Source organism: Canis lupus, chromosome 10, assembly GCF_011100685.1.
Source record: "Canis lupus familiaris isolate Mischka breed German Shepherd chromosome 10, alternate assembly UU_Cfam_GSD_1.0, whole genome shotgun sequence".
NCBI lineage: Eukaryota > Metazoa > Chordata > Mammalia > Carnivora > Canidae > Canis > Canis lupus.
The window spans coordinates 63893458-63920532 of NC_049231.1; the positions used below are offsets into that span (position 1 = coordinate 63893458).

The following is a 27075-nucleotide window of genomic DNA, read 5'->3' on the forward strand; positions in this document are numbered from 1 at the left end:
ATAACTCATCTCCACTCGCCATTTTTTTCTGGGAGAGAATCCTAATTCAAAGTGGCAATTAGGATAAAAAGGGAATTTGGTGCTTAATTTTAGGACTTGACTTTTACTAGAATACATCAGTTACTCCTAGAGATTCTAGTACTGACTTTAGTCTTTTTAAACTAGTTTTTTTGGGACATTGCTTGGAAAATATTCATGAAACTGTGTGACCCTTCCTAAATCTTCCTTCTCAACATTATTCAAATGACCTTTCTTAATTTCTGTGGCTCTAAAAATGTCAGTTGTACTTCTGTAGTTTAGTCTGAATTCCTGTCTTCAAACTAGGGATATTAGGTTGAAGATCAAGAGTACCAGGTTATCATTGAATTGGGTTTTTTGTTTTTTGATTGTCATAAAAGCTGGTAATAGAAATACATTCTAGAATGTGGAATGCTTTGTCTTTTGAGGTAACTTAACTATGAGGATTTGACATCTCCTTTCTTAGTACATAATCAGTAGGATTTACTCTGTTTTTCTGCCTAATCAGGTATCAAGAGTTAAACCTGGTTATGTTTATTTCCTAATTCAGTCTCTGTACTGGTATAATTCATTGATAAGTTTTTTCTTTTTCTTTATCAAGTAAGGTTTAGCAAAGATAATTTTCTTGGTGTTAAACTATTTTCTAAGGAATTTCTGTAATTCCTGATTTTAAATGAAATAAAATTTTTATATTCTATGTTTCTATGTTTTTAGGCTATCATATTTTTAATATTTTATACAAGGAAGAACTGATCAAACCTATTAAGAATATTAGGGTTTTGCTTTTGAGCCGTCATAACCATCAGACATTTTCTTTCCCTGCATTTCTGTGTATAGGGAATTTTTTTCCTTTTACAAAATAAGACATCTGGACCACTTCAAAAATAGCAAAATAAGAATTGTTTCAAGAAATTTAAAACCTGTACCTACTTTATGCCTCACAAATTTGAAGTTATTTTTTTAAAAATACAGAAGACAGTAGTAGTCATGCAAATTGACATGAAATTTGAATTCTGAAACTGAAGCTACCCATGCCATTAATATGTACTGAAAAGCTGTATCCAGGTCTAAGTGGAGAAGGTAAGGTTTGGGAAAACAGAAAAATAAATACTATATTTCTGTCTCATTGTTTAAAAACATGGTGTCTTAGATAACATCATCTTTTCAAAAAATTTTGCATGAACTTGAACTATTTCTTGACATTATTGAATTTTACTGTTTCATAATAAAACAGAAAAGTGAAAATTTTTCCACTTTTTCATTACTAGTTTTTAAAATTAATTTTTTATTTGAAAAATAGTAAATGGCCAAAGTTTTTTTTTAATTGGTATAAAAGATTAAAAAGTAATTCTGTCTTCCTACTTTGTCCCTCTTTTTCTTTCCTCAGAGACGTTGTTATTAGGTTTCCTATGTATATCTCCAGAAATACATCACTATTAAATACACAGAGCAGAATAATATTTTGTACCTTACTTTTTTTCATTTATCCATATACATTGATAGTTTTTAAGTACATAAGAACTACAGTTTTTACTACATTGTTACTTTTTCCTCACCAATTATAAAACTTATAATTTTCATTGTTAGCGTTTTTAAATGTAAAGTTTCAATCACAAGTGAATCATGGCTTAGTCAAAGTTCCAATGCAATTTAATATTTTGAGTTCTATAGCATATGCCATTTACAAAGCACTATCATATATTTCGTGTTACTCGATCCTCTCAAAAGCCCCGTAAATAAAATCTAAGGATTGCATGGTTTGTTATGGGTTTAATGAAGTTCACATTTTTATCTTTCCTGAGCACCTTTCTCCATGACTTCTGACTTTCTTCTAATTTCTAAGAACAGGCAGAGGCAGGTCTTTCCCTTTGTCTTCTAAGTTCTCTCCCCGCCCACCCCTCGTGGTCCCCCCTCTGGAAACACACACACACACACACACACACACACACACACACACAGACACGCACACACTTTTTAAAAACCTAATGAATAGAGGTGCACTGGTTTTATTTTCTCTAGCTCCTGTGAAACTTTTGAGCCTTGTGAAAGGATCTCATTCTCTTCTTAATAGGAGACAAGCATTTAGGAAAGCTAAGTAATCATTCCTTTTTTTGTCCTATGCAAGAACATAAACTAGTAAAATATGAATGCATAAACATGGTATACAAATTTCTCTTCATTTTTAAAAGACATGCTCAAATATTACGTATAGTTCTGAGTCTTAGCTATGCATGGCTTTTGTGTCAGATCACTTTGCGTGCAGTAACCTGGTAGTAGTTGTTGTTGCTTGTATTATAATTTGAGCACCAATAGCATACTGGGTGCCACACCAGACACATCCCAGCCTGCCGGGCACAATTTGATTGACAGAAGCTATTCCCTTAGAATGGTAATAATTGCATAAAAGCCAAAGGAACTGATTTGAAATTTTTATCAGTAGGTAACCTGAAATAACCTTGTGCTGGATAATGTTCTTCAAGTAAAAATTTATTTAAGACTTTAGTTTCTAAGATACTACTTTTTAGGGTACTTAACTTGCTAGTGGGTTAATGTATAAATAAAAATATGCCAAAAAAAATTAAAAAAAAAATATGCCAGCTAAGTGTGCCCCTGTAAAATGGGAAGGCCAACCAAGATCATATCACATAACTCCTTTTGCTTAACAGGCTTTTGTTTTGCCTTTTTAATAGTGGATGGAGGATACCTAGACATGAATTAGTTTTGTCTTACATCTACCTCAAAAAACACCCCTAAAAACCTGCAAATGAAATAGTAGTAGAACTGATGATAGAATTTAAACTCTTATACTTATGTATTGACAAACTTCAACTCTAAACTTTCTAGGCCTAAGTTTCCTCTATAAACAGTGGTAATAGCACCAGTCATCCCTATTTAATAGAATGTCAATGAAGATCAAGTAAATAATTACCTTGAAATAGGTCACTAACTAGTTGATTAAAATGTTCACTAACTTTGTAAGTGCTGTTAGATCAAATGGTGTGATCATTTTTCAATAAAGGGTACCTGGAATATGTGTAAATAAGGAAAGAGATGTAAGTGAAATTGAAAGGTTTTGTTTTGTTTCCATAGAAAAATAAATAACTGAAAATCTCAACTCTTTCTCTGCAAGCTGTCAAGTATATAGCCAGTTGTCTGCCTCTTCAGAGGCATTTTAGGAGAGTGGTTGCAGGGGTTAAGAGTGCGGGCTTTGGACATTTCTAGCTGTGGGGTTTGGGGAAAGGTGACAGGCCTCTCTGTATCTCAGTTTACTTACCTATAAAATGAGAATAGTATCATACCTATATCATAGGAGTGTTGTGCATTAGCACATGTGGTAAGTTGTCACTATTGTTTTGTTGTTTATCTGATATAAGCAGCAGCCAGAATTCTAGAAATCTATGTTGTAAGAAATGTAACCATTTCCACCACAGGAAAGAGCCTGTGTTGTCTGTCACATGGTGACCCTTTAGAGAATGTTGATATCCTATGTAAGAAATAGTCTTCAAGCTTTCGTATTAAATACTCGAAATGAAAGAATTCTTCTTGTGATTAGGATTGGTAATGTTACATAATTCTTATAGAAAGCTATGTAGTAGATACACTACATATATCATGTGTTATCCATAATTACTTACCAAAAAAGTTCCTTATAGCCAGATAAATTACTTATTTGAAATGGTAGTGATTTGAGGTATTAAATCCTGCATTTTAACAATATTTGCTGATTTTTAACTGAAAATGTTCATTGATCTTTATAGTACCTTTTTATACTATATTTTAGAGAATTATATCTTAATTGCATGTGATTATTCAATTTTAAATTTTAATGGTTAATTATGAGTTTTCAACTTCAGAAAGTTTAAGATATTTTTATCACCCTGGAGCTGAAAAAGTACTTTAAGAAATCACCTGCCTACCTTCCTGCTCTTAGGCAAGGCTGTACCTAAAACATCACAGAAAGCTATGGTAATTATCTGTATGACTTTTTTAATCTAAAGAAAGAAGATCCTATAACTTGCCCTGAAGCAAGCTCAACACTACAAAAATATTTAAGTATTTAATTATAATGGAAGCTATGAAGTTGGGGCGTCAATATGAGGACCTGGATATCTTTTACCCTTACTTTTCATATTCTTTTAGTTACTTGTAGGCAGAAAATAACTTAAAAAAACACTTCAGTTGCTTCAAAAGTATATAAATGTTTGTTAAAACTGTTTAATGGCACCATAATCTGGCAGTGCAAGAAATTAAGTTTATATTCTAATAGTGGTTTTTACCTTTACCCTTTCGGGAACTTAGCTACCACACATGCCACTATAAATAATTACCTGAAGGAGGAGATGAAGCTTTCTGTATAGGCCACCATGTCTCCTTTAGAAACCACCACACTCAAATTCATGCATTATAGCCACCATATTAAAAACCCTCCTGTAGTAGAATACAAAGGTGCTGGTTTATCACATAAAGGTGAAAACATGCTATCTATGACTTAGAAAAATTCTAATATTCAGAGAATTTATGCCAGCTTTATGCTAGTCATATGCATCACATTAATTGGGTCTTTGATCTATGCTTTGCTGCTTTGCACAAACTGAATGTCCCTTGAACTTGTAGCGATGACAGGAATGATGCTTTAACCCTAAATTGTCCTCATGTGTTCTGTTATCCGTGAAAAATCTCCTTTTATCTCATGTGTTAAAATGGTATAGAATGTCTCTGGTAGTAGATCACTCAACTTTCCTATCTCTCTTTAATGTTATTTGTAACACCAATCTATAGTGACCATTTAAAGAATGTTGTTATCAGGAAGATTTTTTTAGTGGTGTGTGGATGGTCATTTTTAGCTGCATAGTATATAAAAGTCAAAGACTATCTTAAGATTTGCGGGTTAAGAAATACATATACATTTTTTTAATTTGGAGAGAGAGAGTGCATGTTGTGGGGGGTGGCGGGGAGGGCAGAGGGAGACAGAGAGAATCTCAAGCAGGCTCCACACCCAGCACAGAGCCCAGTGCAGGGCTTGATCTCATGATTCTAATTTCATGACCTGAGCCAAAATTAAGAGTCACACATTCAGCTGGCTGAGCCACCCAGATGCCCCGCAGATTAAGAAATACCAAAATATTAAAACCTAATGGATTGTGTTTTACATTTGACGGTTGTCCAAAGACTATGAACTGTATCACTGAAACAAAGATCCAGATGCAGTTGTTAAGAAGCGACCTGTGCCAGGTCGATCATGTATAGTGAAAGGCATCACTGTTGTTTTTGTTTTCAGTAGATCATGGTGGCCAAATGGTAGCACTGAAAAGTGCAAAAGTGTTTCTTTGCAACCTTACTACCAGGTTATAAAGAAATGACCATGTTCTGCCACATGTAGATATTTTTAGAACAAAATACCCATTAGTATGCAGGCACAAAACAATTTATGGCATCCTGTCTTGTGAGGTCCATAAAGGAAACTTTGAGGTCTCCCATTTAGGCCTTCCAACCATCAGCTTGCATGGAAGGTTTAGTAAAACTAGCTACACAGCATTCACAAGGCAAGAAGACTCAGTTACCTTTCTAGTCAGCATTCTAGTCTAGAAGTGCTCCCGAAGCAGTGACTAGATGCGAACCGTGAAGGGATGAACCCTGGGTACTGTCTCTAAAAGTAAAGGCTGTGTTTAGAATCTGCACTGGATTTTTATACTGTACTTAAGGATGGAGAAAAACTATAAAATATTTTATCTAGCTTACAATTCCTCAATTTTAATTTCAGTAATGAAAACCCATTTCTTTTTTTTTTAAGGTTTATTTATTTATTTGAGAGAGAGAGCAAAAGAGAGCAAACATGAATTCTGGGGAGGGGCAGCGGGGGTGGGAGGGAGAGAATTTGAAGCAGACTTCCTTCTGAGTCTGAGACTGATGCGGGGACTCAGTCTCGTGACCATGAGATCGTGACCTAGCCAAAACCAAGAGTCAGCCTCCCAGGCACCCTGTCTGGAGACATGTTTGATTATCCTGATTTGGTGGAGGATAGGGAAGATGTGTTTCCAGTGTCTAGTGTGTAGAGGCCAGGGATGCTGCTAAACACTCTACAGTACATAGGAAAGCCCTCTGAAAAATCAGAGAGTTATTAGGTCCTAAATGTCAGTAGTTCTGTGGCTGACATTTGTTTTTTCCCCATTTCACTAATGCCTATTGTTTCCTTTCCTGCATACACATAGTTTTTAGAAATTACAAAAGCACTAAAGAATAGATGATAGTAAATATGAACATAGTTTTTTTTTAAAGATTTTATTTATTCATGAGAGACAGAGACAGAGAAAGATAGAGAGACAGAGAGACGCAGAGGGAGAAGCAGGCTCCATGCAGGGAGCCTGACATGGGACTCAATCCTGGGTCTCCAGGATCACACCCTGGGCTAAAGGCGGTGCTAAACCGCTGAGCCACCCAGGCTGCCTTGAACAGATAGTTATTGTAAAAGATTCAAACAATAAAGAAATATAGAAAGTGAAAAAAAGGAAAGTTCTCTCATACAGAATTCTTCTAGACCTTTTTTTTCTTGAAATCACATAAGCATACACATATTTTAAAGTTAAATTTCAGTTTTGTTCTTAAATGGGATCATGCTTTACATATTGTTTTGCGGCTTGCTTTTTCACTTAGAGTGTGCAATTGCTGCACAGTTTTCCATAGTACAGATGGATGTACCATAATGATTTAACCATTCTTCTGCTGATGGATGTTATGGTAATTTCCAGTTTACTTGATGGTGTTACAGATAGCACAGCATTGAGAATTTATGCACACATTCACAATAGATTCCCACATTCTGGGATAGATTCCCAGAAATGGAATTGTTCAAAGGGGACATTCATTTTATTTTGATAGTTTCAATGCTAAAAGAATATCCTTATAATAGGCTGTATCTGTTTATATTCCCATCAACAGTGTTTGAAATGCCTGTTTTCTTTCCATGCCTTCAACAACACTGGATATTACTAGACTTTAATTTTTGTCATTCTGAGGAGTGAAAATTCTCTCATTATTATTTTAATTTGCATTTCCTGATAACTAGTGAAGTTGAGCATCTTGTTATATGTTTATTGGCCACTTAATATTTTTCTATGAATTGCCCATGAATATCCACTGCCAATTTTTATTTGAAGTGATTGCATTTTTCTTATTTTTAGATCTTTATGTATCCTATTCACTATTTTTTATGTATCTTCGGATATTTTCTCCCTACCAGTCACTTTTCTTTTTAGTATTGCAAATGATGTCTTTTACTTCATAGCAAGCTTTCAGTATTTATATATTCAGATTTGTGTCTTTTCTTTTATGCAGTGCAGTATAGTGGTTAAGTGTACATATTGCAGAACCAGATAGCCTGTGTTCATATTTTAGCTCTTTTGCTTACTAGGTATGTAACCTTGGGCAAGTTGCTTAATCCACTTGTGCCTCAGTTTCCTGTCTTTATTTTTAACTTTATTTTTTTAGAAAGGAAGGGCAGAGAGGGGCAGAAGGAGAGGAAGAGAGAGAATCTTAAGTGGTTCCGTGCCATGTGTGGAGCCTGATGCAGGGCTTGATCTCACAATCCTGAGATCATGACCTGAGCTGAAATCAAGAGTCAGCACTTAACTGACTGAGCGACCCAGGTGTCCCTAGTTTCCTATCTTTAAAATGAGGTAGTAAAATGAGAGCCACCTGGGTGGCTCAGTGGTTGAATATCTCTTTGGCTCAGGTCATGATCCTGGGGTCCTGGGATGGAGTCCTGCATCAGGCTCCTTGCAGGGAGCCTGCTTCTTCCTCTGCCTATGTCTCTGCCTCTTTCTCTGTGTCTGTCTCATGGGATTATTGTGAGGAACAAATGAGAAATGATAATTAAGCACTTAATGTTTGGTGTAAAGTACTTTATAAAAAGTAACTTCTATTGTTACTTCCTCTTGTTTTGTGCATTTTTTGGGAAGGTCTACTATGCCTCAAAATTATAAAGTGATATCACCACAGAAAAATTGAATAGCATATACAATTCACAGAATATTTTCAGCGCATGGAATGCATTTAGGGGAAGGGGCAGTTTGTGTTTTCACATGGAATCAGGGACAGTGTCCTAAATAGCTCTGATTTGTTAAAGAGTTTTAACTTTATCCTGGAAGCAGAAAAAAATCCTTGACAAATTATAATCATGAAATAGTTGTATAAAGATTCCCACACTTATCAAATCATTGTGGAAGGAGAAATTGTACTGTGCACAGTAGTATTGGTATTATTTGGGAGGAGACAAGGAAGAGCTCCTCACCTCACTACAGAAGGAATTCCAAATGGATAAAAATAGTTAATTGAAGACAATACAATAATCAAAACTAAAAGAGAATAGAAGCGAGTGTTAGTAAATCATTGAATGATGAAGAACTTTTTAAACTTCTGAGCAATGGGGAAGAAATCACAAAGGAAAATATACATAGATTTGTCTCCATAAAAATAAAAACTAATATATATTTAAAAAATCATGTTAAGACTCATTGTTGGCTAAGATCCACCTGTTGATGGGACCTTAGTTGGTGTAAGTTCTAGAGGACAAATGGCAGTCATATGAAATACTCTTTATTTTTATTTTTTAAAAAGATTTTATTTATTTATTAATGAGAGACAGAGAGAGGCAGAGACACAGGCAGAGGGAGAAGCAGGCTCCCTGTAGGGAGCCCAATGCGGGACTGGATCCCAGGACCCCAGGACCACGTCCTGAGCTGAAGGCATATGCTCAACCACTGAGCCACCCAGGCATCTCTAAAACAGCTTTTAAAATGTGCATGTTCTAGCTAGTTATTCAACCAACAGAAATTTATCTTAGTGAAATATTTAAGTATGAATGTAAGGAATTAACTGAGAGGATTTTTATGTGCTTATTACTTATATTGTAATTTGAAAACTTAGAAATAACCTCAGTGCCCAAAGACATGGGATTAAATTGTTATGTCCATACAATGGAATATTTTTATCCATTATAAATGACATCATGGTAAAATAATTCTAAAGAAATATATTCATCACATTTTAATGAAAAAAGTAGTTTTCAAAGGAATCTGCACAATGTATGATTCAATTTTTCTTAAAGATGACTATATGCTAGAAAATCAATATAGTATGTTTCCTTCTAAAGGTGGGATTAAATGTAATTTTCATATTTTTTCTTCTCTGTATTTTATAATCATTGTTTAATAATGAACCCTGCATTATTTGTGTAATACAGAAAATATAAGGTTTTTAAATCAAGAGATTAAGCAACACAGAAAGCAAATATACTTGCAACAAACGTGGCAGACAAAAGGCTAATATTTTCAATATTTAAAGAACTCTAGAAATCTTTTTTTAAGAGTAAGATCCAAATAGATAAATGGACAAAGGGCATGACTAGTTTTACAGAAGAGAAAATATAGATGGATAATAAACACAGAAATATATTCAAGGTCATGAGTTATCAAAGAAATGCAAATTAAATGAGTAAAATACAAGTTTTCTCTTAACAGCTTAGCAAAGACTTAAAAATAATAGTGCCGAAAGAGACTAGCACTGTTGTACACTGTAGGTTAGAAACTTTGGTATGATTTCTTTGGAAGGGATTCAAATACTTTGCTCAAAAATTCTACTTCTAGGAATCTGTCCTACAAAACTGGCAGAGGTGCCAAAAATACTTTGGGCATAAAATGTTCGTTGCAGCGTCATTTCTAAGTGACAAATGTGAAGTGACAAATTTAAGTTCATTAATAAGAGACAGTTATATAAATTTGTGTTGTAACCACAATTCAGAATGATAGGCAACTTCTAAAATTTAGATTTATAAACTATAATGTTAACTTTAAAAAGCATAAAAATTTGCAAATAGTGTCATCTCCACTCTTTTAGAAAGACTAGAGAAAATATGTCAAAGTATTAGCAATGATTTCAGCTAGTTGGTAACATTTTGAATGATTCTTTTTTGTACTTTTTATATATTTATAATTTTCTATGGTGAATGTTCTCAGATAATAAGGGGAAAAAAGGTATATAGCATTAAAACAAAAAGAGGATTACCCTCATAGAATTATGGAGTTTGAAATCTAGATATGTATGAGACTGGAGAAAGGGAGATGGAAAGAATGGGTCCAGATTCTAGAAAGACTTAGCAGTTAAAGCCAATTTAGTTTGGAGAATACTGGGATTGAGAGGCTTGATGCATGGTAGTACAATTCACTGAGATGAAAGCTGGGGAGAAACAGCTTAAAGGATGGAGATGATTCAGTTTGGTTATGTTGAGTCTGTGATATGGATGAAAATAAACAACTAGGACTAGATCTGTCTAGTTGGGGGTCCTGATCAGCACACACATTCGAGTCATGGCCATGAATGACATAATTCTTGGTTACCAGGTGTTTAATCTACCAGATAAATCTGTTTCCCTTAGAATACTTACTCGAAACCAATTTAAAAATCTGGTACTGTAGCTCCTGTTTAAGGGGAAAAAAACTACATACAATAGTATCAATAAATTTTTAGTGTCTTTCTTTAGGATTACAGGGGAAGTAAGCCTGTTAGCAACTTTGTAGACTTGACTTTGTGTGTGTGTGTGTGTGTGTGTGTGTGTGTATTTTAAATTTGGACAACCTGCAACTCATTTAGACTTTTGACTTGAATACTTGTATTTTTATGTATATCAGGAGTTTCCCTCTATTTGAGAGTTTGAGGGTTTTTTATTTGCATTTTTAGGGGGAATTTAGATTTTATTCTAAAATTAATGTAATAATTTTTACAAATGTTTTTGAGTGCATGTCTAAAAAGATTTTTAATGTTGATTCTTTCAATTTACATTTGTGCTACCAAACTCTCTTCCATCCAACCATCTAGGTTGGTTATTTTAGCTGATACGGTTTCTAATTAAGTCTTTGTGGTTGAGAGAGCTCCTTGTGGCATGTCTGCTTTAGCATTTAATTGCTCCATGGAATCCAAATTAAATTCTGTAGTATTCCATTTTGGTCTGCTGATGAAGCAAAGATCTTTTCAGCATGGCCTGAGAAATGTGGTGCTTGTGACAGCTCAAAGGACCAGCATCACAATTTTGAAAAAGTTAGGACTTTTTGATTTCTAACTTGACTCTTTATCACTTGAAAATAAAGTTTAAAATATTATCACAAAGTTCAATGGGAGAATGTCAGCCACATAATAGTCTCTCAATAGGTATTTGTAGAATAAATAAAAGCAAAATTGTTGACCTTGATACTGTAGCGCACCAAATTATTTTGTTTTAGAAGGAATAAAGCCTTAGAAGTGTTTAGGTTGAATTTAAATGAAAAGTACCAGGAAATAAATGTGATAACTCTCTGTTAGGTGTGGTATAAGGTGTTTTTGCATTGGGGATGACAGGATGGATTAAGAAATTTATAAGGTCCCTTCCAGTTCCACATTATCTTATTTGAGAGTTTCAGTTCTTGAGTCAGTAGAGAAGATGGTAATTTATACAAATACTTGAGCATGTTCTTTACTGCAAGTAATTCATGTAGTCATAAGACAGTGAAATCTAATAACTGAGCCTTTTAAATGTTAGCCTCATCACACATCTTTAGAATGCTGTCCAGAGTTCTATCTGCCTGTCACTTTATTTCTGGGTGCCCTGATTCAGTTGTATAGAATCAAAAGAGAATTTAGAGTTCTGATGGTTAAGAATGAACAGAATCAGGTATTAGACTGTGAGGTGCTAAAAGGGTATATGCTGCAAGCGTTAATTTATCATCAGGTACTTACTACCTGCTTACAATGATGTTGAGACATAGCAACTTATAGACAACATAAGAGTCATTGTTGCAAAGATAATTGCAGATTTACATCTAGAGAGTTCCAATAAAACAAATTCTTAGACAGTCCAAGTAAGTCATTAAGAGTTTCTAAATTAGGAATTTAGATCAATGGGAGATAAGTGAACTTTGTTATAATGGCTCTTCTTTACCAAAATGTTTGGTTCTGGAGCCTGGGTGGCTCAGTCAGTTAAGCATCTGCCTTTGGCTCAGGTCATGATCCCAGTGTTCTGGGATTGAGCCCCATGTAGGGCTCCCTGGTCAGCAGGGAGTCTGCTTTCCCTCTCCCTCTGCACCTCCCCCCGCTCATGCTCTCTCTCTTTCTCTCTCAAATAAAATCTTAAAAAAAAAAAAAAAGAGAGAGAGAGAGAAATGTTTAATTCTGTTCTAGTAAAATTCAAATGAAGAATTTGTTTCTAGCAGTGTGACCACCTAGCTAGCATGGATAACTCCCCTATTGGAAAATAGTTAAAAACTTGGGTAAAATATGACCAGATGATCTTTTTTTTTTAATTTTTATTTATTTACTTATGATAGTCACAGAGAGAGAGAGAGGCAGAGACACAGGCAGAGGGAGAAGCAGGCTCCATGCACCGGGAGCCCGACGTGGGATTCGATCCTGGGTCTCCAGGATCGCGCCCTGGGCCAAAGGTAGGCGCTAAACCGCTGCGCCACCCAGGGATCCCAACCAGATGATCTTTATAAATGTATTCCTAAAATAACACAGATAGAACCCAAAGAAGTTTTTTAAAAAATTGAAAGCAGGAAGTCTAGAAGATAATCATTCATCATAGCTTTCCCACTGAGGGTTTCTACTGAAGTCATGTGATTTACTGCTTTAACCACTGCTTGGAGATGCAGAAAAAGTCTAGCACCTCCCATGCTCCCAAGATGGGAAATCTAATAAGGTCTCTTTGTTGCACAAAGCTGACATCCTAGAGCTCTGCCATCTGTGTAATGAACTTACTGCACAGAATAAAAACAATGAAGATTGCCTCTTCTATTCTTAATATTAATAGGTAGAAGCAATACCACCCTTGAAAATTTATAACTAGGAACTAGTCTTTATTGGGTTTTATTTGTGTATGTTTTTGATGTTGTGATAAAATTGTTAATTTTATTACATTTCTACCCTTGAGTATTCTTTTTAATATTCTGACAAAATGGAAAGTATTCATGAAGCGCTCAGACTGCATTGCAAAGGGCAAAGTTATTTAAGGAAAAGCACTTGTGTGATTAAGTTGAAAACTAAACTGATCACCCTTCTTCCATGGAACACTATTTTGAAAAAACGATTAACTTGTTATACATACTTGGGTATTGACCAACATGTCCTTGAAACTGAACATAGTGAGGCTGCTATTTAAAGATAAGTGACTGAAGTTATTTGTTCCCATTGATAAAAATTCAGGCTTTCAAGGGGAAATTAGAATTATGAAAAACTTGTTTTCTCCATGTTAAGCTTATATTTTTCCAGTGTTTAAGGATTTTTCTGATGGAATAGGCTGTGCTACAATCAAATGTGGTTACTTTGGTATTATATAATGGAATGTATCAACGTTTAAAATACCTATATAAATCAGAGAATCAGTATTTTCTAAATGACCAAAGTGTATGATGTTACAAAATCATGCGTGAATTAAAAAAACCCATTGAAAATACATGATAGAGCATTGGATCTTAATTGAACAGGGTTTGAAAAGCTTATTGATATGATTTCAGATTCCACATTACTTTTAACCTTTAAGAAAGTACCACTTGTGGAGTTTTGATATAATGTCAAAGAAGACCCAAGATTATCTGAAAATATCATTAAAATACTTTTATTTTTTCCAGCTATGTATTTGTATGAGGCTGGGTTTTCTTCATGTGTTTCAACCAGAATAACATCACACATCTTGAATATGAGAGTAGATAAAAGAATATAGCTGTTAAATTGGATATTAGTTCTATTTTAGAGATATAAACACATTAAGGAGGTTTGTAAGAATATAAAACCGTGATAGCCTTCTTATCAAATTGTTTTGGGGGTGCCCTAGGTGGCTTAGTTGGTTAAGCCTCTGACTCTTGCTTTTGGCTCAGGTCCTGATCATGGTGTTGGGCTCTGCACTCAGTGGGGAGTCTGCTTGAGATTCTCTCTCTCCATCTCCTTCTGCCCCTCCCCCCACAAGCACACGTGTGTGTGCTCACTCATACATGCTCCTACTCTCTCTCTCTCTCTCAAAAATAAATAAATCCTAAAAAAATTGTTTTGCATAGAGAATATATGGAAAGCATCAGGTCTGGATGGATTCACTGATGAATTTAAGGAAGTATATCAATTCCTTACAATCTCTTTTGGAGGATACAAGCAGAAGAAATGCTTCTTTATTCATTCTATGAGGCCAGCATTACTCTAAACCAAAACCAAAGACATTACAAGAAAAGAAAACTATAGACCAATACCTCTTAATGATATAATATAAAAATTCTCAACAAATTATTAACAAATTGAAACCAAAAAATATAATAACATTATATACTACAACTAAGTGGGGTTTATCTCAGACATGCAAGTCTGGTTCAGTATTTGAAAATTAATTAATGTAATCCACCACATCAACAGACTAAAACAGAAAAATCACATGACTATATCAGTAGATGAAGAAAAAGAATTTGATAAAATCCAACATACATTAATGATAAAAAAATCTCAGCCAACTGGGAATAGTGGGGAACTTCAACTTAATAAAGAACATCTACAAAATCCCGACAGCTAATATCATACTTTACGGTGAGAAACTCAAAGCTTTCCCACTACAAGGCAAGGATGCCTCTTTTACTACTTCTCTATAGTATACTGGAAGTCCTTGCTGATGAAATAAGACAAGAAAAGGAAATAAAAAGTATACAGATTGGGAAATAAGATATGAAACTTTTTCTTCTCAGAATACATGATTATCTATGTAGAAAGCAAAAGAATTAACAAAAAAATCTCCTGAAACTAACAAGTGATTATATATAGCAAGCTTATAGGATACAAAGTTTATAAACAAGAGTCAGTTGCTGGGACGCCTGGGTGGCTCAGTGGTTGAGCATCTGCCTTCCGCACAGAGTGTGATCCTGGAATCCTGGGATCAAGTCCCACATTGGGCTCCCTGCATGGAGCCTGCTTCTCTCTCTGCCTATGTCTCTGCGCCCCCCCCCCCCCGTGTCTCTCATGAATAAATAAAATTTTTTTTTAAAACTCCACAAAAGCAAAAGTCATTTGTTTTCCTATATATCAACAATGAACAAGTGGAATTTGAAATTAAAAGCACAACTTCATTACATTAGCCCAGAAACAAAATACTTAGGTATAAATCTAACAAAATATGTGCAGGATATACATGAAGAATACTGCAAAATTCTGATGTGCACAATCAAAGAACTAAATAAATGGAGAGCTATTCTATTTTAATGGATAGGAAGACTCAATACTGTCAAGGTGTCAGTTCTTTCCAGCTTGATCTATAGACTAAATGCAGTCCCAGTGAAAATCCCAACAAAATATTATGTGGATATCAACAAACTGATCCTAAAGTTTATATAGAAATGCAAAACTCAGAATAGCCAACATATATTGAAGGAGAAGAACAAATTTGGAGAACTGGTACTACCTAAATTCAAGACGTATTATAAAGCTGCAATCATCAGTACTGTGTAACTTGATTTGTGAAAGACAGTGTCAAGAGAAGAGAAGCAACAGACAGGGAGAAAATACTTTTAAAAAGACATCTGATAAAGGAATGTTATTTAAAATATACAAAGAACAATACAAGAGCAAACAACCCAATTTAAAAAATGGGACAAAAACCTTAAGAAACACCTTGCCAAAGAAGATGTACAGATGGCAAACAGACACATGAAAAGATGCTGCATATCATGTCATTAGGGAAATGCAAATTAAAACAACAATGAGATACTGCTACACACCTATTAGAATGGCCAAAATCTGGAACACTGACAGTATCCAATGCTGGTGAGGATTCGGAGCAACAGGAACTTTCATACATTGCTGGTGGGAATGCAAAATGGTACAGTTACTTTGGAAGACAGCTTTGTGGTTTCATACAAAGTAAACATACTGTTCTCATATAATTCAGTAGTCATACTACTTGGTATTTACTCAAACAAAATGTGTATCCTTGTCCACACAAAAACCTGCTCATGGATGTTTTATAGCAGTTTTGCCTTGCAACCGTCCTTCAGGACATGAATGGATAAACTGTGGTACATTCCGACAATAGAATATTATTTAGCACTAAAGAGAAATGACCTATCAAGCTATGAAAAGACATAAAGGAACCTTAATGCTTATAACTAAATGAAAGAGGCCAACTATTAAATTACCACATACGTAATTGTATGATTCTAACAGTGTGATATTCTGGAAAAGGCAAAACTATGGAAATGATAGAAAGATTTTTGTTGTTGCCAAGGGTGGAGAGTAGGGGAAATGAATAGGTAAAGCATAGAGGATATTTAGGGTGGCGAAATATTCTGCTTGGTGTTACGATATCATTTGTCCAAACAATAGAATGTACACCACCATACGTGAACCCTAAAGAGTAAACTGGATTTTGGGTGATTATGATGTCTCTATAGGGTCATCCTTAATAGACAATGTTACCATACTGGTGAATAATGTTAAGAATGGGACAGGCTATGTATGTGTGGGTATTCGGGTTATATGGGAAATCTCTTTACTTCTCTTGATTTTGTTGTAACCTAAAACTGCTCTAAAAAATCGTCTTAAAAAACGTATATTTATTCTTTGTAAAAATATGTTAACATGAATTTATTAGTTCTGTTTGAATAAAATATTTTCTAAATTTCTTATATTTAATTTTTAATTAAGCAAATATTGATAGATATAATCAACATAAACAAAGGCTCTTTGTAGTTCTCAAAGCATTTAAAAGGGCCTTGAGGTAAAAACATTTGGGAGTTGTTGATCTAAACTCTCCAGTAAAGGACAGAGATTAGCAGACTGGATTTTAAAATTTTCTGGCTATCTGCCATTTATAAGAGACAGTCCTGAAATAAAAGGGGATATGTCAGAAGGAGAGGAAAAGGAGCCTGTGAAGAAATCTGTGAGCAGCTTCTCAATTCTTTCACTTATTTATTCTTTGACTTGTGTCCTTTAGAAAATGTTCCATGACCTCACATTTGAAATTTCTACTGCTCTTGCTCTGCTTGTCCTTGTCTAAGAAGAAAGTTAATGATTTGTTGATTTTGCAGAAAAATCCTTTTGTGAAAGTGGACAGCAGTGTATATAGATACCAGTTAAATACTTTTTAAGAACTCATGGAACATGTGTGAAAATTGATCATGAATTAAACCGTAAAGCTTGCCTCGATACATTTTGAAGGATTGACACTAAATAAGTCATATTCTGTGACCCCAAATCAATTTAATAGTAATCAATTACATAAAGATAAGTAGAAAAACTGCATATAGTTGAAAAAAGTTTATAAACACGAGTCACAGGACTTGTAATGAAAAATTAGAAAATATTTACCTACAGAATAACAAAATAATTCATAATAAAATAGAGAGATAGTTGAAGTTGTACTTTGAGAAATATATAATCTTTAATGCTTAGATCAGAAAAAAAGAAATGCTCAGAATTCAGGAGTTGAAATATACCTGAGGAAAGTAGAAGGAAGGAAATAGTAAAGATGAGCAGAAACTACTGAAATAGAAAACATATTCACTTGAAAGGATCAACAAAACCAAAAGTTGTTCATTTGGAAAGTCCTAGGAAATGGACAATTTATAGCAGAAGTTATCTTGAAACAAAAGAGAGAAGACACAAATTGTATTGAGAGCGAAAAAATATGCAAAACTATAGGATTTGCAGAGATTAAAATAATAAAATGATATTTTAAAAAGTTTTATGTCATTAAATTTGAAATCATGGATGAAATGTATAAATCCCATTTGGGAATATATTTATCTAAACTGACTTCGGGAGACACCAAACACCTGAATACTTCTGTAATCATTAAAGAAATTATATCTGTAATTAGAAACCTGTCCCAAAAGAAAATAGACTCAAATAACTTTGGATTTTTCCCAGGAATGTGGAGTTGCTTTAACTTCAGAAAATCTATTAAATTGCCACATTAATAGATTAAGGGTTTTAAAAAAAATCTTAAATTATCCCCAAATATTTTTAAGTGATAAAATTTAACACCTACTTATAGAAATAAAATTAAAACTTCAAAGTAATAAGAGAAAGGAATTTTCTTAATTTTATAAAGAGGAATATTTTTAAAAGAAGAAAAAAAACTTCACTAAACATACTTCAGGATGAAAAATCAGAAGCATTCCTTTTAAGGAGAAGAATAATACAGGAATGGCCCTGTTTATAATATCTAGTCAGAATCATCGTGGAGGCTCTAGATAGTGTACTAACAAAAAGGGAAAGAAATCTTAAAGATTGGGAAAATGAAATGAATAGCTAGTTTTGTAGATGACATGATTATACCGAAACCCCAGAATAAATATATATTATTAAAATTAATACAAAGGTGTTAGGTTTTTTGTATTTAAAAAATGTGTTTACTTGTGCACCTGGGTGGCTCCATTGGTTAAGTGTCTGACTCTTGATCTCAGCTCAGGTCTTATCTCAGGATAGGAACTAACGTTTAAGCCCTGCATTGAGCTCCATACTCTGTGTAGAGCCTACTTTAAAAAATCTGTTTGCAAATTCAATTGCTAGAAACAATTCAAAGATATAATTTGAAAAAAATTTAGATTAAGAGAAACACTGAAATACCTAGGAATAAATCTAGCTATGGATACATATGACGTATGTGAAGAAAATGATAAAACTTTGAGAGACGTTAAAGATTTAAATAGATAATATAGAGGTAATGTCCTATTTTAGAATATGGAATCTAATATTGTAAAGGTGCCAATACAACCACATTGATCTGTAGATTTAATGCAGTTCTAATCAAAATCTCATCTGGATGTTTCATAAAACTTCGGAACTATTTGGGAAAGCAAAGTCATAAATAGCCAAAGATACTCCTGAATAAGAGAATAAGGAGAGAATTAAATGTAAGATAAAACTTTGATAGTTGAGGCAATATTGCCTTGTTGTGATATTAGAATTAGAGAACACAGAAACAGACCTTATATGCAAGCCAGATTTTTGGTAAGAGAGGGCATTGCAGATAGAGGAGAGGAGGGATATATATGGACTGTTTAATAAATAGTGCTGTGACAGTTATTTACCCATAATTTTTTTAAAGAATGAAATTGAATCCCTATCTGAAAGTTACACAAAAATTCACTCTAGTTGGCAATGACTCTTAACTATGAAAAGCGAGGTTTGAAAGTTTTTAGTTTGAGGTCAATGTTAGGAAGACTTTCTCAAACAAAATATACAAGCACAAACCGTAAAGGAAAAGGTTGACTTCACATTAAAAATAAGAAATTGGGCTATTTAAAAGATTCCATATAGAGAAAATAAAAGCCAAAAATTGGAAGGCGTTTGTACAACACATATAAATAACAATGGATTTAGTACTAGAATGCATATGTAAATAGTAATGAAAAGATAACCAGCACAAACTCAAAAGGGATTAAGGCCCTAAGTGTGAAACCTGAAACCATAAAAATTCTTGAAGAGAGCACAGGAAATAATTTCTCTGACATTGGTCGTAGCAGCATGTTTCTAGATAGGTCTCCTGAGGCGAGAGAAACAAAATAAAAACTAAATTATTAGGACTACATAAAAGTTAAAAGTTCTGCACAGCAAAGGAAACAACCAACAAAACTAAAAGATAGCCTACTGACTGGGAGATTATTTTCAAATGACATACCTGATAAAGGGTTAGTATCCAAAGTATATAAAGAACCTATACAACTCAATACACGTAAACACACAAAAATAATCCAATTAAAAATGGGCAGGAGACAAGAACAGACATTTCTCCAAAGAAGAAATAGAAATGGCCAACAGACACATAAAAAGATGCTCAACATCACTCATCATCAGGGAAATGCAAATCAAAACCCCAGTGAGATGTCACCTCACACTATCAGAATGGCTAAAACAGAGAACACATAACACAAGTGTTGTGAGGATGTGGAGAAAAAAGAACCCTCTCACACAGTTGGTGGGAATGCAAACTGGTGCAACCACTGTGAAGACTTATGGAGGTTCCTCAAAAAATAAAAAATAGAACTACTCTATGATCTAGTAATTGCACTACTGGGTATTTACTCAAAGAATACAAAAAACACTAATTCAAAGGGTTATATGTACTCTTATGCTTATTGCTGCATTATTTACAATAGACAAATTAAGGGAAGCAGCAGCCTACTGAAGCATGTCCTTCAGTAGATGAATGGATAAAGAAGAGGTGATACATACACACACACACAGTGAAATATTAATTAGCCATAAATAAAGAGTGAAATCTTGCCATTTGCAACAACATGGATGGAGCTAGAGGGTATAATACTAAGTAAATTAGCCCAGTGTGAGAAAGACAAATACCATATGATTTCACTCATATGTGGACTTTAAGAAACAAAACAAATGAACAAAGGGGAAAAAAAGAAACAAACCAAAAGACAGACTCTTAACTATTAAGAACAAATGAGTATTAGAGGTGAGGTCGGCAGAGAGATGGGTGAAATATGTGAAGGGAATTAAAAGTGCTCTTCTCTTGATGAGCACCGAGTAATATATGAGCCGGTGAATCACTATCCTGTATACCTGAAACTAATATAACACTGTATGTTAACTACACTAGAATTTTAAAAGACCCCCAAAACCAGAAGAACATAATATCAGAATAAGTGCAAGTTGTCCAATTTCATGAAAAAAATAAAAACATAACCAGCAGTAAGAAAAACTCCAAAAGATTTCACAAAAGAGGAAATGCGTGGCTAAAAAAGAGAAAGCATTCAATTTCTAGCTTTTGAATTATTTTATGTGATACTTTAATAGGTAGAGGAAGTCAGTCAAATATATTTTTTAAAGATTTTATTTATTTATTTTACAGAGTATAGAGAGGAAGCACAAGCAAGGGAAGTGGCAGAGAAAGTGGGAGAGGCAAGGAGCCTACCGTGGTTCTCCATTCCAGAACCCCAGGATCATGACCTGAGCCAAAGGCAGATGCCTAACTGGCTGAGCCACTCAGGTGCCCCATCAGTCAAATATTTTCATCAGAGGCATTATATTAATTGTATTTATTTTGGGATCCATAATAAATGAACCATCTTACTATGAACTATTCTGTTAGAAGACCCTAACTTGAACAATTTGAACAAAAGATGGTTCTCTCTGACTTCTTATAATATGAAAAAAAGAATATCCCACTTAACTAAATTGCTTTGCTACCATTATGTTTTTTTATATCACGTTGTTAGTTTGGTTTGTGGAGGAGGGGAAATGGCATCATTAGCTACATTCTTTTATGGTAAAATCTAAAATGTTTAAAAATATTTATAAGGAAGCCCTGAATCTTACAAAAATATATTTATTTATTCTATAATCAGTTCATTCTTTACTAATAAGGTGATTATACATTTTTCCATTTTATGCTATATGGAGAAAACATTTATTCATCTATTGCTTGTATTGTTATCACCTGAACAGCAATGAGGGCACGTCAAAGTGGCGAATTTGTTTTAGGTCTGGTAAGAATGTAGGGGTTCCAGGTGTGAATTCTAGTAATATAACTGCATTACTTTAAAGTAAGCATCCTGCACTGAGTTATGCTTATTTGTTTTTCTAATTTCAAGACTGGTGATCCTGGATAGACCATTTGTAATATTAATGTAATAAACCAGACTAAATGGTCAACAAATATTAATAATAAATACTATTTATTAAGCACCTATTATATGCTGCTGAAAACTCAGATATTTTAGTATATCATTGCAAGAATTTCTCAAGGACATTTCTAGGATAGAAATTATTACTGAATTGTAAGATATGTATGTGTTCTACTTTACAAGGTAATGTCAACCTTCTTTCCAAAGTGGCTGTTATCTATTGAAACTCTCTCCTGCAGTGTAAGAGAGTTTGTGCATTGTCCCTTATTTTTATCAACAGTGGGTATTGTCCAAACTTAATATTTGCCTGACAGTGTGAATATGAGGCTCAGATACATGAAGAAATAGGCCAAAAATTAACCAGTGAGTAAATGCTAGCGTGAATGCAAATGCTGGTTCGCCTGATTACAAATACAATAGGCTAGATTTTAAAGAAATGGATATATCTAGGCTAAGTCTGTTGGGGTTTTTTGTTTTGTTTTAGTTTTTTTTTTTTTTAGATTTTATTTATTGACACTAAATAAGTGTTATTTATTAGAGAGAGAGAAAGCAAGTGCAAGAGCAAGCACCAGCCGGGGAATGGGGTGTAGGGAGAAGGAGAAGCAGGCTCCCCGCTGAGCAGGGAGCCCAATGCTGGGCTGGATCCCAGGACCCTGGAATCATGACCTGATCCTAAGGCAGATGCTTTACCGACTGAGCCACCCAGGCGCCCTAGCTAAGTCTTTTTTATTACAGAGAATACTTAGGAAAAATGAGAGTGAGATTTCTTAAATAAAATGGTTATATTATGTAATAACTTCTTAGGGGAAGTATTTCTGAAAGTGTGATTTTAGATTAACCAGATCAGAATCACCTGGTAGTAGTGGTGTGCGTGTGGGTGTGGCCCGATGGGAGTAGAGAAGGGAGGTGCTTATTATTTTTAGAAATGCAGCAGATTCCTGAGAGCCCATCTCTGGTTGGGGTGTGATCCAGTCATCTAAATTGTCTAAAACTCTCCTAGTTTTTTGTTTTTTAGTAAACACTAAAGTTTAAGAACTTCAGCTTTAGGAGTTTTGAAGTAATTCCTCAAATACTGTCAGATTCACACACAAACATGTATTAAGCATGGGCCAGAGACAGAAACTTAGTCTTACATATATGTGAACACTCACTTCTTATTAAGTTTTGTCATCTCTTTCAGAGTTGCTTTTACTATTTTTTCTCTTTTTTCTGTCCTTTTGTCTACCTTGCACATGACATGAAATGGCATTAGGCCTCTGGAAACCATAAGAGTAATTCTCTCTAAACTCTCTCTGCCTGGCTGGACCCTACTCCTTTGTGGAAGGATGATAGGATACAAAAGACATGCTCATTTCTTACTGCAATCACTTATTTCATTCCTTTTTATAGAACTGATGATAGCAGTGGTATCAATTTTGGGTGGGTAAAGATTTAGACTTGATTATAAAAAGTGAAGATTCATGGAGCTGGGGTTAGAATTGTGAAAGATCCTTATATTTATCTCATTACTGTTCTTTTTAAATACCTTTTCTATGAGACAACTAATTTTAAAGAGGAAAACAATGTGTGAGCTTGGTTGAAGAATTACTAGAAATATTCAGACCTCTTTTCCCAGCTCGGACTCTAGTGAGAGCCTGTGTGAATAGGAATGGATATTGTAGACTCAAAAGAACTCTGTTCTCTTCACCTGTCCAGACCTTACAAAGGGCTGTTTCCATTGTTGCTGAGCAACTAAATACTTAAGTGGTACAACTAATTATGTTTAGAATTTTGTAGCCTTTATTTTGTTGTTTCAGAGACACTGATTTACCAAAAATTTAAAAACTCTTTGAGTTCAGCAGAAAACCTAAACCTACACAATTTTTATCTAAAAAACGAATATGATATTAATCATAAAACTTTAGATTTTGTAGGAATTGTCGTTAAATTGGGCTCTCACAATTATGCTTATTTCCAAGTTATCTTAATTTTTATAGAATTTTGATTATTTGGTTATAAAATTAAATATTATTAAAGGATTAGTGTCATACTTTGTAAAACAGATTTGTTTAACAAAATCTAAACATAATATGTGGCAGTTTGTATGTCATGCTTCCAAAACAGAGGCTTTAAATCCTATATTATATGTAAAAGTTGTTAGTTATTCTAAAGGTACAATAAGAGATTATTGTTCATATCAGTGTAATAAATTGATACTACCCAATCATACGTTTTCATTTTGCACATTGTCAGAACCTTGAACCTTAATCTTATTCTTTGATTGACAGTAGCGACCAGGGAAAGAACACTTGTATTGTTTGGGATAGTCACATCTGTTCAACTTGATTCAGTTGAAGGTATTTGCATATTCTTAAGTATTTCTTCTGAGAGGGCTTAAATCCTTCTCAAGTGCTTGATGCATTTTTGAAATTCATTCATAAGGTATCTACATGCACTAATAGTTCTGTATAATATTGCTGTGCATAATCTGACAGATAAGACTACATTTTAAAACAAGGTATTCTTTAGGGGATGCTACATTACATTTTTACTTGCCCTGCTGGCAGAAATGTCAGGTTTTTTCCTAAAAAGCTGGTTTAATGTTTTGATTAAATTAATATATCTTTATTTTTAGGCAGGTTTGTCAATCATAAGACAAAATAAAGATTTATTAAATAATAATTCAAAAGTTAATGGTAGTTTTCCTGCCTGGTTGGAAAATTGAATAATTTTATAGAAAACCTTTGTAGAGCTTAAATAGATTTCTGATTAGTCTCCTTATTTTATAAGGAAAGTTAGTGAGGCCTAAGCTTACTTACTCAAGGTCACACAGCTTGAAAATTAGGCCTTATTTTAGATCTGAACTCTCAGACTAGTAAATCCTAAGGAATGTTGGTTTATGGCTTCTGGTTTACATTAATGATGGCATATGTTCTCTGATTTACATGATTTACAGATTACCTTCATCTAAAATGTCCTCTTGCCATTAGAACACATGGAGCTCATGTCTTAATTATCATCGTATCTCTCCTAAATCAACAACGTGTCTTACACATAGTTAATGCTCAATCATTATTTTGCTGTTTTGTTTTCATTGTTCTCCTAAGCTATTATTCTGTAAAGGATAATTTTGAAATGAGATAGCTTGTCATTAGAATGTTAAGTACCCTTGATAGCAACTAGGTTTCATTTTGTATTCATTTTTGGTGAATTGGTAATAGCTGTGTGGAGAATTTGAAACCTCCTGGAGTGCGTTGGCAGTGTCTGTCCCAGACATAGCATTAGAGAAACCAGTGGTTTCTTCCTTGATATATATGATCTTAGGAGAAGGAGAGAGAACTATAGAGTGGAGTGATCAGAAAAGCCCCAGGAAGAAATAAGGCTCAAATTAGAGGATAAATAGAACTTGCTGGCGTGGACATCTTTGTGTCCGAGTGAGGGGTGGTCACGTGGCCCAGATTCGTGTAATCTGCCAGTCCATCGCCAAAGCCCTGGTAGCCTATTACCATATGTGGATGAGGCTCCCAAGAAGGAGCTCAAAGGCATCCTCATTCAGTACAACCAGACCGTGCTGGTAGCTGATCCCCGGCGCTGTGAACCCAAAAAGTTTGGCAGTCTTGGTGCTGGTGCTCGCTACTAGAAATCTTACCGATAAACCTATTGTGAGGATGAGGGCTCATTTTTATAATAAACTATTGTCACAGGAAAAAAAAGTAGGTGAAATGGTAAAAAAGAAGTAGAATACCATAGAGGCTGGGAGTTCCATAAAAAATTGGAGGTATTCAACAAGGAGAAATATCATTAGGTTACATTAAGTAGAATGAAAGGAAGGAAAACAGTTTTTGAGTACTTTTGATGCCTATTTCTGAGCTAGATCTTTTTAGAGGAACTCTGGATACTTTCTTTCCTGTTTGCATTCCTTCCTTTTTCTTTCCTGAGATTATTTAGGGGTGTTTTAGTTTATCTTTCTTTCTGCTGCCTGGGCCAGCTCTCTCTAATTTTTATCTGCCTTATTTAAAGATGTAAAAGTTATAATATAACTTCATCACAATTTTATTTCAATGTTGTGTTACAGGAATTAATTAGGGAAGGAAGTTTCAACTATTAAATAACGTATTATTAAAATGCGATTTCAAAATACTTAGCTGTAAAATAAATAACTCCAAAATTCTAATTTTTTTTTCTTCCAGGAATCCCCTTCTGGTCGAAGGAAAGCTCTTGCTACTAGCAGCATCAACATGAAACAGTATGCAAGCCCTATGCCAACTCAGACTGATGTCAAGTTAAAATTCAAGCCATTGTCTAAAAAAGTTGTATCTGCAACTCTCCAGTTTTCATTATCTTGCATTTTCCTTCGGGAAGGAAAAGCCACGTAAGTTCCTTTTGTCAAGAAGACAAGCTGCTTCTGAGTGTGTTTTAAAACTGTATGTAAACAGCTTTTGACTCAGTAGACTGGCAGCAGTTGAAAATATCTTATTGCATACCAGTCATTCTTGCCATTCTTTGTTTTAAAGGCTGAATTAAATGAACTCCTTGTTATTTATAGAGTCTCTTGACTCTAGAGAATGAACAATAATATAGAAGTGACTATAGCAATTCCAAATTTTAAATTGTATGTTATAGGTATTATAAATGTTTGTTTTGTATTTCATTGTCTTCAGGGTAAATAATTGTACTTTGAAATACAGACAGTTCAATTTATAGAGCTGTTCAATGAAGCCGAGATATAAGAGGAGCACAAAATGAAAAGTTTAGGATAAGAGGAATAAAAGAACTAAAGGAATTTTTCACAACTCATGTTCTTTTGCACAGCCTTCTAAAAATTTTCTAGCAAAGTACAATTTGATATAATTATTCCTTTCAAAAATCACTTCTTAAGCACTGGTAATTCCTCCACCAGTTCTGATCTCCTAAGAGTAAAACTCGAACTGGATAAAATCAGGTAAACATACCTGGAACAGGAAAAAAAAGTAACATGTACTATGGTTGTTGCATACAGTCAAGTCAAGGAAGAATGCATGTTTGGGGTCTAATGAAAAGGTTAGTACTACTTGGAGAGGAAGATCAGGGACGGAAGAGATGGGAATTCTAAGCCTAGACTTACAAGGTGGGAAGAAGTCGGCTATGAATATTTTGATACAATTTAAATCATAGTTCTAAATGTATTTGAGCCAGTGGAATGTGGTTGCTATAATTGGCCATGTCCACTTGACTGATTAGACTGGATTCTATGTGTCAGTCAAAATGAGATGTTTGGCACTCATCTATAGGGCAGTAACTAACTTGGTAGATAACAGTAAGCCTCATCTCTGGAAAGTTGGCTTTTGAGTGAGTGTGGTAGAGAGACAGTACAAAATGGATCAGTCTGTCATCTCAGGACCTTAAATTTTAGTCTTGAATACTGAGAAATTAAAAATAAAGACCTTACCCTGAAGTTAAA

The 27075-nt window shown here is 34.3% G+C and overlaps 1 protein-coding gene across 14 annotated transcripts in view; it reads left to right on the forward strand.

Moving 5' to 3' along the window:
* The window catches only part of EHBP1 (EH domain binding protein 1), a 345189-nt gene that overhangs the window by 122439 nt on the left and 195675 nt on the right, over nt 1-27075 (forward strand). For 13 of the 14 annotated variants that reach the window (XM_038551390.1, XM_038551391.1, XM_038551395.1 and 10 more), the window contains one exon: nt 25826-26007. In XM_038551390.1, coding sequence (XP_038407318.1) covers nt 25826-26007 — 182 coding nt within the window. Of the gene's footprint in view, nt 1-676; nt 1099-25825; nt 26008-27075 lie in introns of those variants that run through there. The other variant, XM_038551397.1, reaches the window with a different exon arrangement.